The 17694-nt window shown below is 34.5% G+C and overlaps 1 protein-coding gene across 2 annotated transcripts in view; it reads left to right on the top strand.

The window, feature by feature from the left end:
• The window catches only part of caly (ubiquitin carboxyl-terminal hydrolase calypso), a 143564-nt gene that overhangs the window by 21630 nt on the left and 104240 nt on the right, over positions 1–17694 (top strand). For both annotated transcript variants that reach the window (XM_089102737.1, XM_089102738.1), the window contains exon 2: positions 11460–11677. In XM_089102737.1, the coding sequence (XP_088958863.1) occupies positions 11460–11677 (218 nt within the window). The remainder of the gene's footprint in view (positions 1–11459; positions 11678–17694) is intronic.

Here is a 17694-nt window from a genome sequence, read left to right as displayed (position 1 = left end):
AGGTCTTTAGGGATGACAACCCCTCCAACCCCACAACCCTTAGGACACGGGTTGTTGTAAGTTAGGCCCTGGGGGCATATAAGGTTTTCGTTGAAAGTGTTGTCATAGAAAGTTCAAAAGGGCTCATTCAGTTGTAAATTGAAAGAGCTAGCGCCCTTTTTAATAGTTGAAAGTGATTGGATTGCGACTAACGCCCCTCTCACGCCCACCATTTCCCCAAACACATCCAATCAAAATTTTGAGATATTCATTATGTAAAACGTTGTTGAAAGTTCTGGAAGCTAGGTCTTCTAGGATGATAGTCCCCTCAGAGCCCTCAGTGCAAGGGTTGTAAATGGAAATTGCCCTTTTAATAGTCGAAAGTGAGTAAGGAGTAATTACCCCCATCTCACGCCCAGCACTTCCCCAAAAACTAGAGATAGCCATTTTGTTCAACGTAGTTAGAAGTTCTGGAAATTATTTATTTAAGGATGACCATCCCCCAGAGCCCCAAGGGCGAAGGTTGTAAGTTATGCCCTGGGGGCATGTAAGGTTTTTATAGATAGAGTCGTCGTAAAACTTCAAAAGGGGCTCATTCAATTGGAAATTGAGAGGGCTACATTATTGCAACAATTCTAAAACATTAAAAAAGAAAATCAATAGTTTAAAGCTTAGTACACATCCTTGTTAGAATCCGGGTTGCAAACCCCTATATATGAAACTTTCTGTCCCTTGGCTTGAACAGAAAGGGAAATGTATTTGCTTGAAAATCAAGAAAAGTTGCAGCTACTACAGATGCCTAAACGGCATCTTTTTTTTCTTCATTTTTCTCCACAGACATTTTCTTCCACAGATAGCTTGGCACTGGAACATCGTAGAGAGTTGTTCAATGGCTCATTTTAAAGGAAATTATTGAGTTTAACAATTTTCTGTATTTAAATCAAATTATTTTTAAAATATAATCAATTTTTTACGAAAAACTGCATATTTCATGTTAAAGATTGATCAATGACGTTGTAATCGTATGTTGTAGCCAGGTCGTCTCTTATTACAACAGTAAAGAACAAACTTCCAGCCCATAGTAACTAAAATAAGATAATAATTTAAGACTCAAACAAGTAATTTATGTGCTTTGGTATAAAATACTACCAGCGGTAAGATTTGAACCCGAGCCTCCGAAGAGACTGGTAGCTATTACCAGAGCCTTGGACAACTCGACCACGCTGCCTCTCATAACTATGTGAATCCGGGTTGTAGCAGTAACTAGCAATCCGGGTTGCAGAAGTAGCTAGTAACCTAGTAAGAGACGATCACGTCCTATGCTAAGCAGTATAAAAACCCAGAACTCTTAAAAATAGAGTCAGATAAAAATTACATTAATTGCAACAATGCCTTCCCAGGGCCAGAACAAAATTTGCACTTCACTGGAAAAAATACAAATGAGTTTGCATTGTCAAACTAATATACATATACTGATATTTAGTAATCAAAATGTTAATATTATTTGATTTATTAAAGTAAAGTAAAAACTTTACTTTATTAAAGTAAGATAAAAAAAATTAAGTAATTAAGTGTTATTTATTAAAGTAAGAACTTTTAAACTTTTTTCAGTAAAGTGCAAATTTTGTTCTGGCCTTGGGAAGGCATAGGGGTTTTGAGCCAAAATTATGTTAATTTCTGCTCGTTTTGAGTTTGACTCGGTTATTTATTGTTATTTCTGTTCGTTTTGGGTTTCATTTATTTATCGATGCTGATTTGTGGTAGTTTCACGCTTGGTAAATTATTTGATTCTATTTTTGCTCATTTTTTTGTTTAATGGAGTTCTTTATTTTTCTTTGAACAACTTATTTTGTGGAAAAAGTTTTCTTTAATGAATCTTACAATAAAGAACAAACTCTTGCCTATACTAACTTACATAGGCAACTTAACTGTATTATAGGCTTGTAGAGTTTTATTTAAAGTTAATCCGGGTTGCAGCGGTAGCTAGCAACCTGGTAAGTTACATTAAGGAACGAACTGTAACCCATATTACATTAAAGAACGAACTGTAGCCAATGGTAACTGAAGCCTTAAAAAGAATAATTATATACCCCCCATCCATGGGCGCCCATAGGCTGAATTTTAGGGGGGGGGGCCAAAATAGTGAAATATACGTTATATCCTTGAATATCCGTATATTCTTCCAATTTCATTCGAGGGCACCTTATTGTACAAGCACACGATTTTCCCTTTTAAAATGTAAAATGTAATTTTGATATTGGCCTTGCTTTCAAAACCAACAAAAACAGACAAAAAACATACTGGTGGCAGAAAATTTTGTCAACATCGGTGGGTTCTGCTAAAGATCACATTTGCCCTCTTAGCGAAATTCTCTGTTGTGAACCACATGAGTGAAATGAAATGAACCACATGAAAGTGAAATGAGTGAAACTGGAGTTCGGAACATAATCACAAATTTTTAATCATTAAAAATTCAAAAAATAAAAAACGGATTTAAGATTTTGATTTATCTAAATCTCAAAAAAATTTATTTAACTCATGAAAAGAAACTTACTTAAGATCTTTAAATCACAAAATTATAACTTTTCAGAAAAAGCAAATTGTAGATTTCGCTTCTGTTTGTAAAATTTGTCTATAGCCAGCTCTTCCAAATTGAGCTCTTGTACTCTACACCTGTGAATGCTTAATTAGCTCAAACTTGATAGGCGTTCCTCGCTCATAGTGCTCCTCAGCCATGTTTTAACTCGCCTCAGGGTGCTAAAGGGTCTCTCCACAGTGCATGTTGTTGGTGGGTTGTTTAGATAATTAACAAGGGCTCTCATAATTGAAGGGAAAAATGTAGTTTCAGAGAAGAGATCTATGAGCTTCACTTCCTCACCACAGTCTTTGTTTTTCCACACATCGTACCATGTTCTTGCTTCCACTTCTAAATTTTCATTGTCATAGAATCTTTATCTAGATCTTTCCTAGCATTAACAAATGTATCCTTCTCCGTGTTTTTTAAAATGTTGGGATGAATAAGAATTCCTTTGGACGGGGTTTTGTTGTGGTCATTGAATCTCGATCCAAGTGACACAATTAACGAGTTCAAATAAGGAATAGAAACAGCTAATCTATAATAATCTATTGGATTAGTCATAGAAATGTTTGAGCGATGAGTTTGTCTTGCGGTTGTCCTAGGTGTTTTGATTTCAATTTCCAGTATATCACAGGTTTCTTGTAATTCCTTGAAAATTCCTTCAAATTCCATGACTTCTTCTACTCTGTGCTTTTGAAAAACCCATAACAATTTCCCTTTTACGTGCATATATACAACATGTAGGTCAAAATCTACTGACTGCAATTTGTTTACAACTGACTCAAGGTACGAAGAGGATCTGGAAATGATTTTTAGACATACGATAGAAACTGCTAATGATGTTGCAATATCCAACTGAAAAGCTTGTGAACGCGTTTCTTGGTTCGCCTCATTGTTAGTGGAAAAGTTGACCCAAAGCTTCCTTGATGGCAATAAAATTGTTTGAAAAGTTGCGTATGCATCTGTACTTCTCAGACCACCTTGTTTCACACAGAATAGGAATTTTTGGGATCTTTTTCCTTCTAAGAGTGCTCTCCCTGAAGAATCGGATCACTTTTTTTTTATTGTGCCTATTTTGTTTCTAATTTCTGGTACAATATTGAGGTAATTGACAACTAAATTTAATCTATGAGAGGCACAGTGAAAATACACAGCTTTTTCATATTTTTCCCGGATTCTTCGTTGAACTTCACTATCTTTCCTAGCCATCGTTGAACATCCATAAAATCCTACGCCACTTAGCTTTGTCATGTCTAGTCCTATCTTGTCTGTGAAATGCAAAATTGCATCAGCACTAATTCCTACCTCTAATTTTTCAAGTCCTGCACACCCTATACATTCTTCTTTGATCACCCATCCAACGTTTGAATCCGTTTTTATGTAACGTACCCCTATTGACATCTGCTCTTTCCCACTAATATCAGCAGTCTCATCTGCTAGCAAAGAGAATGATTGGCTATCATTTACTTCTTTGACTATTGTATCTTATAATAGAGTCCCCCACATATTTATTAGCTCATTTTGACCTCTCTGAGATGTATATTTATCTGTACTTGAATGTGCCTTTATTTGGTCTTTAGTGACTTGATCTCCTGCTTCAATTCAAAAACGAATCAGGCCTTGAAAGTTTCCTCTCTTTGAATGGTTTACACGAAGAACAATGTCGTGAGTATCACAAAATATGATTGGTTTTAAAATTGATGTAAGTTTGCTTCGGTTTATCAGTATAAGATCAGATATAGCAAAATCTAGATGTTCTTTGATGTCTTTTTTCTTCATCGTCATTGAATCACAGAAGTTATTAGCATCAATTACAGCTTCGTGGTGCCACGTGGATTTGCCATGATTCCGTTCGTCTTCCTGAAAATTTTTGAAGTCCTTGTGAGCTTTTATCACGAAAGAGCCGAAAATACCTCTCTTCAAGGCTGGCTTAAATAACACACAATATTTACAAAGCCCGCCTTTTAGTGAAGTCGAATACACTAACCATGGATAAGCATACAACCAGCTTTCCTTAAATTTACGGGTATCTTTACCAATAATAGAAACATCTTTCTTGAAATCATGAGAATAACAGTTTACACTTGGGTTTGTCAGCAATTCGTATTTTTTACAATCAGAAATACCTGGCTTTTCCAAAAAGCTCCCTAAATCAACACTTTCAACCGCACTGTCATTAACATTCGTGTTTTTGGATTGTAAGGATTGCTGAAACTCAACAAATCTTCTTGAAGTTGAAGGTTGTTCCATTACAGTTTCTTTGGCTGTTGATGACGAAACATCTAAATCAGGCAACTGCAGATCTTTTTTATTTTCTGGAGGCGAGGTTTTCTCAAACTTAGCCTTTTTTTTATATTGTTTTATTCAAAAAACCTCCGGATATCCATTTTTCTAAAAATAAAGAAAATATATCTATTAGAACTGCCTCATTAGTAATTTGGAGTTAGGGTTTTGTTTGAGCAAGGAATGATTTTGATTTAAATGGAACGAATTTTATAGAAAACAGCAAACTAGCAAATAAGTAATGTAGGTGCTATTAATCAAAGCCATCAGGGTCTTCAATAACATCTGCAACGATTTCTGTGAATAAATGAATATTCTTCGGCAAGCGTACATTCAAATGCCAGGAATTAAATAAAAAAAAAATAGTTTTTTCACCTGAAATTAAGGAGCAGCATTAAAACTTAAAACGAATAGAAATGAACCTTTAAACACCCGACTATTCACGGTAAGATTTTTTAGTACTTTTAAAAAAGCTTCTTATTGTTATAATTAAATAACACTTGTGTTTCAGTAATCGTTCTAACAGAATAGGGACAAAATTCAAACTGTAGCGTAAATAACGTGGTTTTAAAGAGGAGACAACGACAACCCCCCTCTGATATATGTAATAATTCTTGTTCGTTTTAATGTTGCTCCTTAGGCCTATTTTCAGATGATAAAAAACTTTTTTGATATTTACGGTTCGAAGATTGTATGGTACTTACCCATTAGCCAGAAAACACACGAGAAATTGTATGAACATGATACAACAAACTAGTTAAGCAGCTTCTTTATCAAGAGAATTCCTTGGGTGCTCTAGGCAAAAAAGGGTTTCTCACTCCGTGAACAATATTTATACTTTAGTTTGTTGGGGTTTTGGGGCAATAAAAAGGTACCTAGGTTAGGTTATGTATTTGATTCATATTATGCTTTACCCCCAGCCTCACCCCTCCTATGTGCAAATGTATAGCCAAAATCTGTTTCTAATCTATTGTATTTTCATCATATTTTGATTTACTTCATTAGCATTAACCAAACTTCACCTCTCGCGTGTTTTCTGGCTAATACGTAAGTACTGGTTGTATTTAGGGAGAGTTATTAAGAAGAAATTCAATTATAAAACATTTTTAAATTCTATTGTTTATATCTCAAGAGCCTTCATACAGGGTTACTAATTGTTCAAGCATTAGAAGTTGTAAAGATATGCCTGAATATCTAAACAAAATTTACTAGGCTATCCCTAATTTGAGCAAAATATCTTTTCCATTAAATTTTCTTCGCCTACCTAACAGCTTCGCAAGACTGTAAAAAGATCCTAAACTGCAATTTAAAATATTAAGCCTACCGAAAATATTACACGGGTGAAGAACCAGAATAATAATTATAAGGGAAGGGGAATACGTTTGAGGGAAGAAGGTGGCATGACAAATACAACTCTCAGATAATAAAGAACTTAATTTCTACACACCAAATGAAACAAAATTTAAACGGTAAGAATTCGTGGAAAAAAGATCGGTGCTTTCCGATTATGTCGGTCTTTCTAAAAAGTCCAGTTTGGTTAATGCTAATGAAATAAGATTGGATGAATATATAATAGTTTAGAAACAAATTTGGGCAATATATTTGCACATTTGGAGGGTTGGGGGTGGGGGTAGATAATATCAGTTATTAAATACTTAACCTAAGGTACCCTAGGTACCTTCCCCCCCCCACAAAAAAATCCCGGTTAATTACGTACACACAATGAAAACCACGCTAAAAATGCCAACGATATAGTGGTTAACACGTCAAAAAAGGGTTTTATCATTGTCTAATCTATAGCGGTTAACCCGAAAGGCCCACACAATGGGAAAGTACCAAAAGATCAATTCCTTCAATATATCATGCGTTCACTCATTAAGTATTAAACATTAATACAGTATGTCCAAAACCAAAGTAGCCAAAAAAAAAATTAACTTACAATTCGGCTTTTAAAAGAATTCTACTCTAGATATTCAATTTCAGAACTCAAAATACAACTGAATAATCCAACTTCAAATAAAATTCTTCAATAGTTTTGACCACGACCACAAATGATGTAGAGTCGTATAGCATTAGGAATACAACATTTGATTCGAAATGGTTTAGTCTCATTTCAGAAAGAGAATACTTTTGTAAAAACCTGTTTGAAGAACAAGAACCGTCTATCATTTGTATGCATTGTAAAACAACAGAAAAATTAACGAGCAAGAGAGTAAGGCAGTGAAAAAATGCATGGCAAGTAAAGTAATAATCGCTAGGGATGGATAGTCATTAGTGATAGATCACTGGGGGTGGTAACGTGAATGGGTGATTTTCGGGGAACAATATTTTTTTCGGGGAGCCAAAGAGATTTCGGGAAAATCCCCAAAAATGCGGGGATACTAGAAGCCCTGAACACCACGCAACCTTATTTCTGTAAATTTAAACGGGAATATAGGCCTATATACCTAAAATGAAGATCAAAAACTAAAACTAAAAAAATTAAGAACATTTCGCGCATTTTTTGACCTTTAAAACTTTAGCAGAAGTCAGAATTTGCCTCAAACTTACAGGGCTCTTATTTGAAATCCCCAAAACGTATTTAAACTTTTTCAGCTTTTGACGATCTCTTGGGAAGCAAAGGTCTTATTTACCTGGTCTAATCGGCACTTTCAATACTATATATAATAGAATCTCAAAACAAAAATGTAAGGCGCCGTAATTCAGCCAGGGGGGGCGACCGGCCCCCCCCCCCTGCCCCCCCCCCTTATGGGCGCCCATGCCCCCATCCTCCCATCATCAAACTTTGCATTAAATTGAAAAAATTGACCTAACCTCCCATCATCAAACCTTGCATTAAATTGAAAAAATTGACTGGCAACGGTGACCAAATCCAAGGAGAAAAAAAAGTATTTCAGACTTTACCAGTGAATGTCGACATTAACCAATTTGCGGACATTTTCCGTTAACATATATATATATATATATATATATATATATATATATATATATATATATATATATATATATATATATATATATATATATATATATATATAGGACTTAGTGAGCTACTTGATTGTTTGAGGTTCGTCTCTTACTATTTCAAAATCAGGTTTGATGAATCAGGATGTTTGTAATCAGGTTTTATAATAATATATATGAAGTGGACGCTGCTTTTCTCTGAGAGAATTATCTGGGTTGAAGCGGTATCAGGGGCAACGCTGTAGCGTTGCCTATATTAAAGGCCATACGGCTCCAATGTTTATTATTTATTTATTATTATTATTTTTTCCCCAGAGGCACTTCATGTGGAAGGGGTCGTCGTAGAAAATTCAAAGGGGGCTTATTCGATTGGAAATCGAGAGTTCTAGTGCCCTTTTAATAGTCGAAAAGGATTGGTGGGCTAGCCCCCCCCCCTCACGCCCATCATTCCCCCAAATACATCCCTCATAGCCATTTTGCTCAGCATAGTTGATTTCCAGATGGAAAATATATTTTTAAGGAGGACACTCCCCCACAACCCTCAGAGCAAGGGTTTTAAGTTATGCCCTTGGGGCATATAAGGTTTTTATAGAAGGCGGCGTCGTAGAGGCTCATTCTGAGGGCTAGCACCCTGTTTAATAGTCGAAAGTGGTTGGAGTGCAACAAGCCCCTCCCACGCCAATTATTTCCCCAAACACATCCAATCAAAATTTTGAGATAGCCAATTTTGTTCAGCGTAGTTGATTTGCAGATAGAAAATATATTTTTGAGGAGGACACTCACCCACAACCCTCAGGGCAAGGGTTTTAAATTATGCCCTGGGGGCATATATGTTTTTATAGAAGGCGTTGTCGTAGAAACTTCAAAACAGGCTCATTCGATTGTAAATTCAAAGGGATAGTACCCTTTTAAATAGTCGAAAGTGATTGGAGGGCAACTAGCCCCCCCCCCCCCCCCCCGCCGTCCCCCAAACGCATCCAATTAAAATTTTGAGATGTCCATTTCGTTCAGCGTAGTTGATTTTCAGATAGAAAAATATGTTTTTGAGAAGGATAATCACCTACAACCCTTAGGGCAACGGTTTTACGTTATGCCCTGGGGGCATACAAGGTTTTTATAGAAGTCATTGTCGTAAAAACTTCAAAATAAGCTCATTCGATCTCATTCGACAAGTTCAAGAACCTCTCTAAGTCCTGAACCTTCCATGATGTAGCCGATTGATCAAAGGATGCTCATCACGGTGTGGAATCCTCCAAGTTTTGGAACAATATTTGACAGCTGAATATTTGAGAACGAATGGGTGGACAATAAGTGCTAAAAGAAACATGTCAAATGAAAAAAAAGCGCACATTGATGAATATAAAACGGGGTTTTTAGTAGACATTACATCAGGTTAATTTCATTTTTGGGCTCAGCTCATCATTTTATGACAGAATAGTTGCCTTCTGATAGTATGGTGAAAAAGAGGTCACAACAATGAGAAGGGTAAAATCACATATTGATGATTATGAAACTTTTTTCTGGTACATTTTACATAAAATTTGCGTTCATTTTCGGGCTCAGCTCTTCATTTTACAGCGGTATGATACTTCATATAGAGAAAAACGACATTTACCGATAGTTCATTTTTTTTAGGAAAAAACTGAAAAATTGACATAAAAAGCAAAAAAAACTAGTTTTGCCTTGGGTTAGAACATACAGGTCTTAATATGATGTGTAGCTTTTTTTTTTTCTACAACATGGTGTAAAAATCATTTCTGTTGCAATTTGTTATGGGTCAAACTCTAGTTTGCCTGTACTATGGTTTGTAGTTTCTGTTTGTTTTAAGTCTGACTTAATTATTGATTGCAATTTCTGTTTGTTTTAGGTTGCACTTATTTATTGGTAGGATTTATGTTCATTTTACACTATTACACTAATCACTAATTACTATTGGACTTTATATCTGGTTGTCTTAGGCTTAATGCTGCTTTTTAATTTTCTTTGAAATAAGATGATAAATCATCTTTTATGGGAAAAGTTTTGTTGTTTTTTTTAAGGAAGAAAACATTGCTGACAGTTTATTTTCATTTACTAAAGAAATTAAACTGATTTTTAACTATGATTTCAAAAAAAATTTTGAATTTTGGTTAGCATTTAATTTTTGGTGTTGCAATGAGAAAAAAAAAACTGTCCAGGTATTCTTTACTCCGTTCAAACAGCAAATATGTTTAAAACTATAAAAATGTATATTTTAATTAACAAAAATAATTATATAAGCAGAGGTGTGACACTTGAGCCCTAAGTGGGTTTGAAGTGGTACAGGCTCTCCGTTTTGTGGTAATTTACATTCTCTCTAAGTTTACCTTGATTTTCCCATCTAATTTATTTTTCTTTTGTGTTTCATTTAATCATTCCTAGTAATTTCTATTCGTTTTAAGTTTGAATTAATTATTTATTTTAATATCTGTTCGTTTTAGATTTCTTTTTCTCGTTTCTTTTTAAGTTTTGTTGATTCTAAGTTTGACTTACTATTGGACTTTTTTTTCTGGTTATTTTAGGTTTCAATATTACTCTTTTAACTTTTTTTTGTTAACATTTTAAAATTAAGTTGTGTTCGTTTTTCTTTAATTTAAATAGTTTCACTCTGTGTTGATTTTAGGAATATTCTTGCAGTACATAAGATTTAAACGTTAGAAATTAAATTTTTTAAAGTTTAATGTTAAGAAGTTTAATGCTTAAAAATTAAAACGTTAGATTCAAATTCTAGACAGAATTTGGATATTAATTTTCGAATGAATTCAGAGATGATGGGAGGAAATTCACAGGAGATGGAAAATGTTTCAATAATGTTTGGTCTTGTATTAGACTCAAGCCATCCTTACCCTAGTATTGTGGGCACCTTGAAATAAATGTGTCTTATTCCCTCTCCCTTCATGAAAGCTCTTGGTGGAGGGGTTGGTATGGGGCTAGAAGTCATGAGCTTGATTTGTATGAGTCAAATAAGGTGCAACGTGTCTCTTTTTTTTGCTAAAATTTATCTGGCAAAAAATTGTCATTTGCATAGTCTAGGACTCGTACCCTTAAGACGTTTAGCTCATTAGTCCCTGGAAGGCACATTTTTCAATTTTTTAGTGGTTTTGAGTAAAGCGCTGATCAAAAAAGTTCTCTCCGAAGTTTTTAAGTTCTTTACAAAGAGGTAGAGAAAAGGAAATAATAAATAGTAGATTCATCGTTTAGCTAAGCAGCCCTTGGATCCCTTAGAAGCTTTTAAATTGACAGCAGTCTGGCCTCTGTTGAGGATGGGGATCAGCCTCTGTTGTAGGAAATGAAATTAATATTTTCAAAATTGGCTCCGATAATTTTATATTCAAATTACAAAAATAGTAAAAAGAAATAATCTAAAGCATTAAAAAAATGAAAAAATATAAATATTTGAAAATTAATACAATTGAGTAAACTAAAATCAAATTAAATAAGTAATAAAAAGTTATTATTTTGTTTACTACTCTCTAGCTTTCAAAAACTCTGTATATGTTATTCTTTGCTCATTTTAGTAATACTTTTAGTATTTTAATTTTTTAATTTAAAAATTAAGATTTTTAATTTTTTAGTAATTTTTTTATTTTTTAAAAATTTCCTTTGATGCTCAAAAGTCATGCGCATTAAATTTCAGGTTTATTCACCCTGCTTTTGGAAGATTTTGGAGTGTCAGGCGTGCAAGTAGAAGAAGTGTATGATCTACAGAGACCATTTGACGACCATGATGCTTTTGGGTTTATTTTCCTTTTTCGATGGAAAGAAGAGAGAAGAGCTAGAAGGAAACAAGTAGATGAAGCGGAATTATTCGTTAAAGATGAAAAGAGAGTCAATTCAATGTTCTTTGCTCATCAAGTAAGGCGCTTTCATTTGCCGCATTTTTTTTCTGCCGGATTCACTTAAAAAAATAGTTTAAATTCTTATTTTTAGTTTCTTATTTCTTTATTTTAATCTTCTTATTTCTCATTTTTATATCTTGGTCTTGTATTTATTATATATGTAGTTTATTAGTTTAATTCTTGTTCTTTTTAAACTAATTAAGTTTAATTTGAAAAATTGTTTGACTCGCAAACATAGCTGATTTGTTTAAATTAATATGAATTAATTTCGTTTTGTTAAAATTTGTTGATATCTGAAAAGACACATTACCTGGAGCCCCACTTTGGAACCTCCTTCGGAAAATTCTTTTGGAACCTTCTATGGAACCACTTTGGAACCTCCTTTGGAAACCTTGGAACCCACTTTCGAACCTCCAGTCCTATGGATTGAAAAATCCTCGGCTGACTAAATTTTAACTTGGTGTAGCATTTCTACCATTCTGTGAAATCTGTACTGTATTTGTTTTAATTTTGGAAGCATGAATGCTACAATGCTACAAATTTTATGTTTCCAATTCGCCTACAAATTTTGTTGCTTTTGACCCTTGCAGGACTTACAATATATTCGCGGTTAAACAGAGAGGTAAATCGGAAGACGCTGTGTGTAACCTGTTTATCAAAATGATGTGTCTGCAATATCTCGAGAGTGGTTTGGTGGATTAACTTCTATTTTTATATAGTGTTGGAGCGAAATTGGACCTATTAAACATCTATGACCTATGACCTATGAGTCTCGTTTGTCGTTTTTTCATTGAGTTTTTTTTTCTCTCTGTTGGTTTTTTGACATTGGGCCTTAAATGTTGACTTGGAGGAGGAGGTATGGAGAAGGGAGCTATTTTTTGTGTCCAGTACTTTTAAACACTATGCGTTATGAGCCCTTGTTGAACCTTAAATAAATGCACAGTGAAGTTACCAAGTAAATCTCTCATGGAATGTTATGTGGGGGCTAGGGGACTGAAAATTTTGTTCTTAAGGAAGGAATGAAAGGGGGAGGAGGCAAAAAATTGTCTTCAATCTGTCTAAAAGTTTTTAAGCTCTGAGCTCATATGGGACTTTTTTTACGTAATGTAAGAAGGTAAATTGAAAATAGTATGTGTTCTCATGCTATCAAAATAGTATTTCTGTAGTTTCACAGGAATGGATTGAGGGTCGAGCTGGAACTCTCAGGGTTTTAGGAAGATCAGGGTAGGGAAATCGAATCTAAAATTTTATGTTTTAGAGATAAGATTGTTTCCGAAACATTTTGTTTCTGAAATATATATTTATTCAGAAATAGCACTTAAAAAAACAATATATTTTTCTGGAAAGTTTGAAACTTGTATTCGTAATTTCTTCGCTCAAGGGGACCTGTCTCCACAGACATTGCTTGAAAAAATAACAACAATTTTGTTTCATCCTGAAAAGGGCCAAAACTTTTTTGTAATCGGCCAGGACTTATTTTGCTCAGCTCTGTCTAACAGAATTAGGTATGGATGTTTTTTTTATCGTCACAGAAGGACAGACTAAAAGATTCTCTTTTCCCAAAACTTGGCTTAAGTCACAGAAGGATAGACTAAATTATTCTCTGCCCCCAAAAAGCCAGAAGTTCCATATCTAATCAACTTGAAAATTTAATTCATATGTCTGGTGTCAGATAAGTATGAAGAAAAAAAAAACAAAGCTGTGTTTGGCTGCCTCGATTCGTGACACCCTAAAATAGGCCACCCTAAAAATGACACCCTAAATGACACCCTAAAATTTCCAAAATTTATTTCACGAGTACGCAAAATCGACGATTTAGAAATAAATATAAGTAATTCTCAGTTAATAACATGTAAGATCACATTTAAAATTATGTACCCGTCCCTGTTACACATATAGCCGTCCTAGCCGAGCGATTAGCGCGCTAGAGTTGAGACCCTTAGTCCGTGAGAACAGGGTTTCGACTTCTGGCGTCACCGGCTATTTGGTTTTAACAGGGGTCACTGGCGTGACTGTAAGCACATCCAGATTCGACCCAGCTCTAAATGGGTAACGGGAGATACATGGGGAAGGTAAAAAGGAAGGTTGTGCAAAAGCACAGGATGACTGCCCCCCCCCCCCCAATGCACTTCCTGACTGTCGGCACTGAAACGGAGATCAGCACCGCCGGTAGAGATTGTAAAATCCAATGTCGTATTTTTAGCTTTTACCTTTACATTTAAAATTGGTGGATATTTAGAGTAGTTTGTGTGTAAATTTATTTATTTTAAGGCGTTCATTTATCTATTATTTGTCGCTATTTTGTCTCCTTGCACGGCTAAATGTCTAATATATCAAATAGGAGCTTAAAAGAGAACTTCCACGTTATCTTCTCGCAGTTTGAATTACCTGACTCTAGCACAGATGCGTGACATTGAAGTCAGTGAGAAAAAATGGTCATGCATATAAATTTATGTCTTTAGCCTTTGGTTTGCTTATATACTGAATGGTATTACTGCATTTCTACTAGCCAGACAAATAGTAGTTTTAAAGAACATATTCAGTCCTAGAGCATGTAAACAAGAATTATGGGGCAATATGAGGTGGTTTTTAATGCCAAGACTTAAGATGAGGAAGTGGGTTTGAAGTTTGGAGTTACATCCGAAAATGACTGAGAAGATGTCACCTTTCTTAAGAAGTTTTTCAAACGAATAACTAAGGACTAGGAGAGATTAAAGTCTTCAAAAATTTGTTGACTTTAAAAATAAGTCCACAAAAATTCGGAGGAATTAAAGTCCACAAAAATTGGAAAATCGGAGGAATTGTAGTCCTCAAAAATCTGTGGACTTTAAAAATGGGGCACAATACTCTTCTCTCCTTGTGCTGATATGACACAAGTTTGAAGATTAAACTTCATCCAAGTCGATGGAAGGGAAGGATGTTAAATTTAAATCGAATGAGTATTTTTAGAATCTGAAAAACTTACTGTCTAGTTCTGCTGTTTTATGCGCAAAAATAGCAAAGTAAATAAAAAGGAACCCAAAACAAATAGAAAATAAATAGAGAAAAAAAACAGGAAATAAATAGATGCAACTGCAGAAGAAATTAGAAAAGAAGCAACAAATCAACAAAACTGTTAACTCCTATTTAGAAAGTATATGAATTTTTACAAAATTATCGACAGTTTTGGGTAAAGAATTAGTTTTCAGAGGTAACGCTATAGCTTGGCCTATAGTAAAGGCTATACGGCTCAAATGTGTTATTATTTTAATTTTTTTTCCAGAGGCACTTCATATGGAAGGGGTTGTCGTATAAACTTCAAAGGGGGCTTATTTGATTCGAAATCGAGAGTTCTAATGCCCTTTTTAAGAGTCAAAAGTGGTCGGAGGGCAACAATCCCCCCCACGTCCTTTTCCCCCAAATACACCCGAAAAAAATTTTGAGGTAGCCATTTTGTTAAAAATAGTTTGACGATCATATAACAAAAGCTCCGAGGTTGACACAGGGCCTGGGGACAGGAATTGTAAGTTATGCCCTGGTGGCAAATATGGTTCTTTCTAAAGGGATGCTCGTATAAACTTCATGGAGGACTCAATTGATTGGGAATTGAAAGTTCTACTTCACTCTTTAAGAATCAAAAGTGATCGGAGGGCAAGTTCCCCCCCTCCCTCTACGCCCTTTTTTCTCCAAATGCATCAGATAAAAATTTTGAGATAGATACTTAGTTAAAAATAGTTCAAAGGTCAGATAACAAAAACTCCGGTGTCGACAAAGCCCCCAGGCCCCGGAGGCAGGCGTTGAAAGTTATACCCTGGGGGCATATATTGTTCTTATGGAGGGGATGTTCGCATAAATTTCGAGATGGCTGATTTGATTGGAAATTAAAAGTTGTAGTTCACTTTAAAGAGTCAAAAGTGATCGGAGGGCAGCTAGCCTCCCCCCACGCTCTTTCCCCCCCAAAGCATCAGATAAAAATTTTAAGATAACCATTTTGTTAAAAATAGTTCAAGGGTTAGATAATAAAATTTCTAGTGACGATACAACCCCCCAGGGCCCGGGGGCAGTTGTTGTAAGTTATACCCGGGGGTATATATGGTTCTTGTGGAAGGGATGCTCGTTTAAACTTCAGGGAGGGCTCATTTGCTTGTAAAGTGAAAGTTCTAGTTCACTTTTTAAGAGTCAAAAGAGATCGGAGGGCAGATCCAATACTGATACATTGTTTTTTTTTTCTTCTTCGTTTTTTGAAGATCCAATACCGATCCATTGTTTTTTTTTTCCGTTTTTTTTCTGAAAACCCTTTTCTTTTTGGTACTCTTACGCAGTATTCATATTATTTCTTATGGAAGGGATGCTCGTATAAACTTTAGAGAGGGCTCATTTGCTTGTAAAGTGAAAGTTCTAGTTCACTTTTTAAGAGTCAAAAGAGATCGGAGGGCAGATCCAATACTGATACATTGTTTTTTTCTTCTTCTTCTTCTTTTTTTGAAGATCCAATACCGATCCATTGTTTTTTTTACTTTTTTTTTTCTTTTTTTTCTGAAAACCCTTTTTTTTTATACTCTCACGCAGTATTTTAATATTGCACCTTTTTGAAAGGGATCCAATATAACTCGTTTTCTGTAGTTTTGTTTTTTTCGTTTATCTGAAAATACTTTTCTATTTGGTAGCTCTAGCTCACTCCTTGTATTTTTCACTGTTTCAAAAGGGATCCAATAGTACAGACAAACTAGACTTTGGTCCCAAACAAATTTCAATAGAAATGATTTTTACTCCATGCTTTAGAGAAAAAAAAAGCTGAACAACGTATCAAAAGGTTGTACATTCTAGGTCGACGCAAAACTAGTTATTTTTTTGTTTTTGCTTTTCATGTCAAATTTTTCAGTTTTCTAAAAAAAAAAGAAATTAACTCTTGGTGAATGCTCGTTTTTCTGTATATGAAGTACCGTCCCGATGTAAAATGAAGAGCTGAGCCTGAAAATGAAAACAAAACTTTTTTGTAATCGGCCAGGACTTATTTTGCTCAGCTCTGTCAAACAGAATTAGGTATGGATGTTTTTTTTTTTCGTCACAGAAGGACAGACTAAAAGATTCTCTTTGCCCAAAACTTGGTAAGTATGGTAAGTACGGCCGTAACTTGGCCTAAGTCACAGAAGGATAGACTAAATTATTCTCGGCCCCGAAAAAGCCAGAAGTTCCATATCTAATCAACTTGAAAATTTAATTCATAAGTGGTGTCAGATAATTATTAAATAAAAAAAAACATTTTTTTTAACTGAAAGTAAGGAAAGACGTTAAAACTTAAAACTAACATAAATTATTCCTTATATGAAAGGGGCTGTCCCCTCCTCAACGCCTCGTTCTTTACGCTAAAGTTTTTTATTGTTTAAAAAAAATAGAGTTGTTAGAAAGTCAAACTTTAGCGTAAAGAGCGAGGCGTTGAGGAGGGGACAGCCCCTTTCATACCAAATAATTTTACGGAATATTTTTACGGAATAATTAATATAATTAATAATTTTACGGAATAATTTCTGTTCGTTTTAAGTTTTAACGTCGTTTCTTACTTTCAGTTAAAAACAACTTGTTTTTTTATTTAATTTTTGAACGTTTTTGAATTAATGCAGGTTTTGATATTGGTTCACCGTACAAGAATAATTGAAACAAAATTTGAATATTAATTTTACTTTTATTTGGTTAAACGGCTTTCTCGAAACTTGTTTAATTTTATTTACGAATCCAATAGTACAGGCAAACTAGAGTTTGGTCCCAAACAAATTTCAATAGAAATGATTTTTACTCCATGCTTTAGAGAAAAAAAAAGCTGAACAACATATCAAAAGGTCGTACATTCTAGGTCGACGCAAAACTTGTTGTTTTTTGTTTTTGCTTTTCGTGTCAAATTTTTCAGTTTTTTTCTAAAGAAAAAAAGTAAACCCTCGGTGTATGCTTTTTTTTCGTCACAGAAGGACAGACTAAAAGAGCCTGAAAATGAAAGTAAATTTGATGTACAATGTACCAGAAAAAAGTTTCATAATCATCAATATTTGATTTTACCCT

This window comes from Artemia sp. Qi Xiang Cuo, chromosome 16 (genome assembly GCF_049724085.1).
Source record: "Artemia sp. Qi Xiang Cuo chromosome 16, ASM4972408v1, whole genome shotgun sequence".
NCBI lineage: Eukaryota > Metazoa > Arthropoda > Branchiopoda > Anostraca > Artemiidae > Artemia > Artemia sp. Qi Xiang Cuo.
Note: the sequence above shows the minus strand (reverse complement) of the source record. Positions and strands in the feature narration are given on the sequence as shown.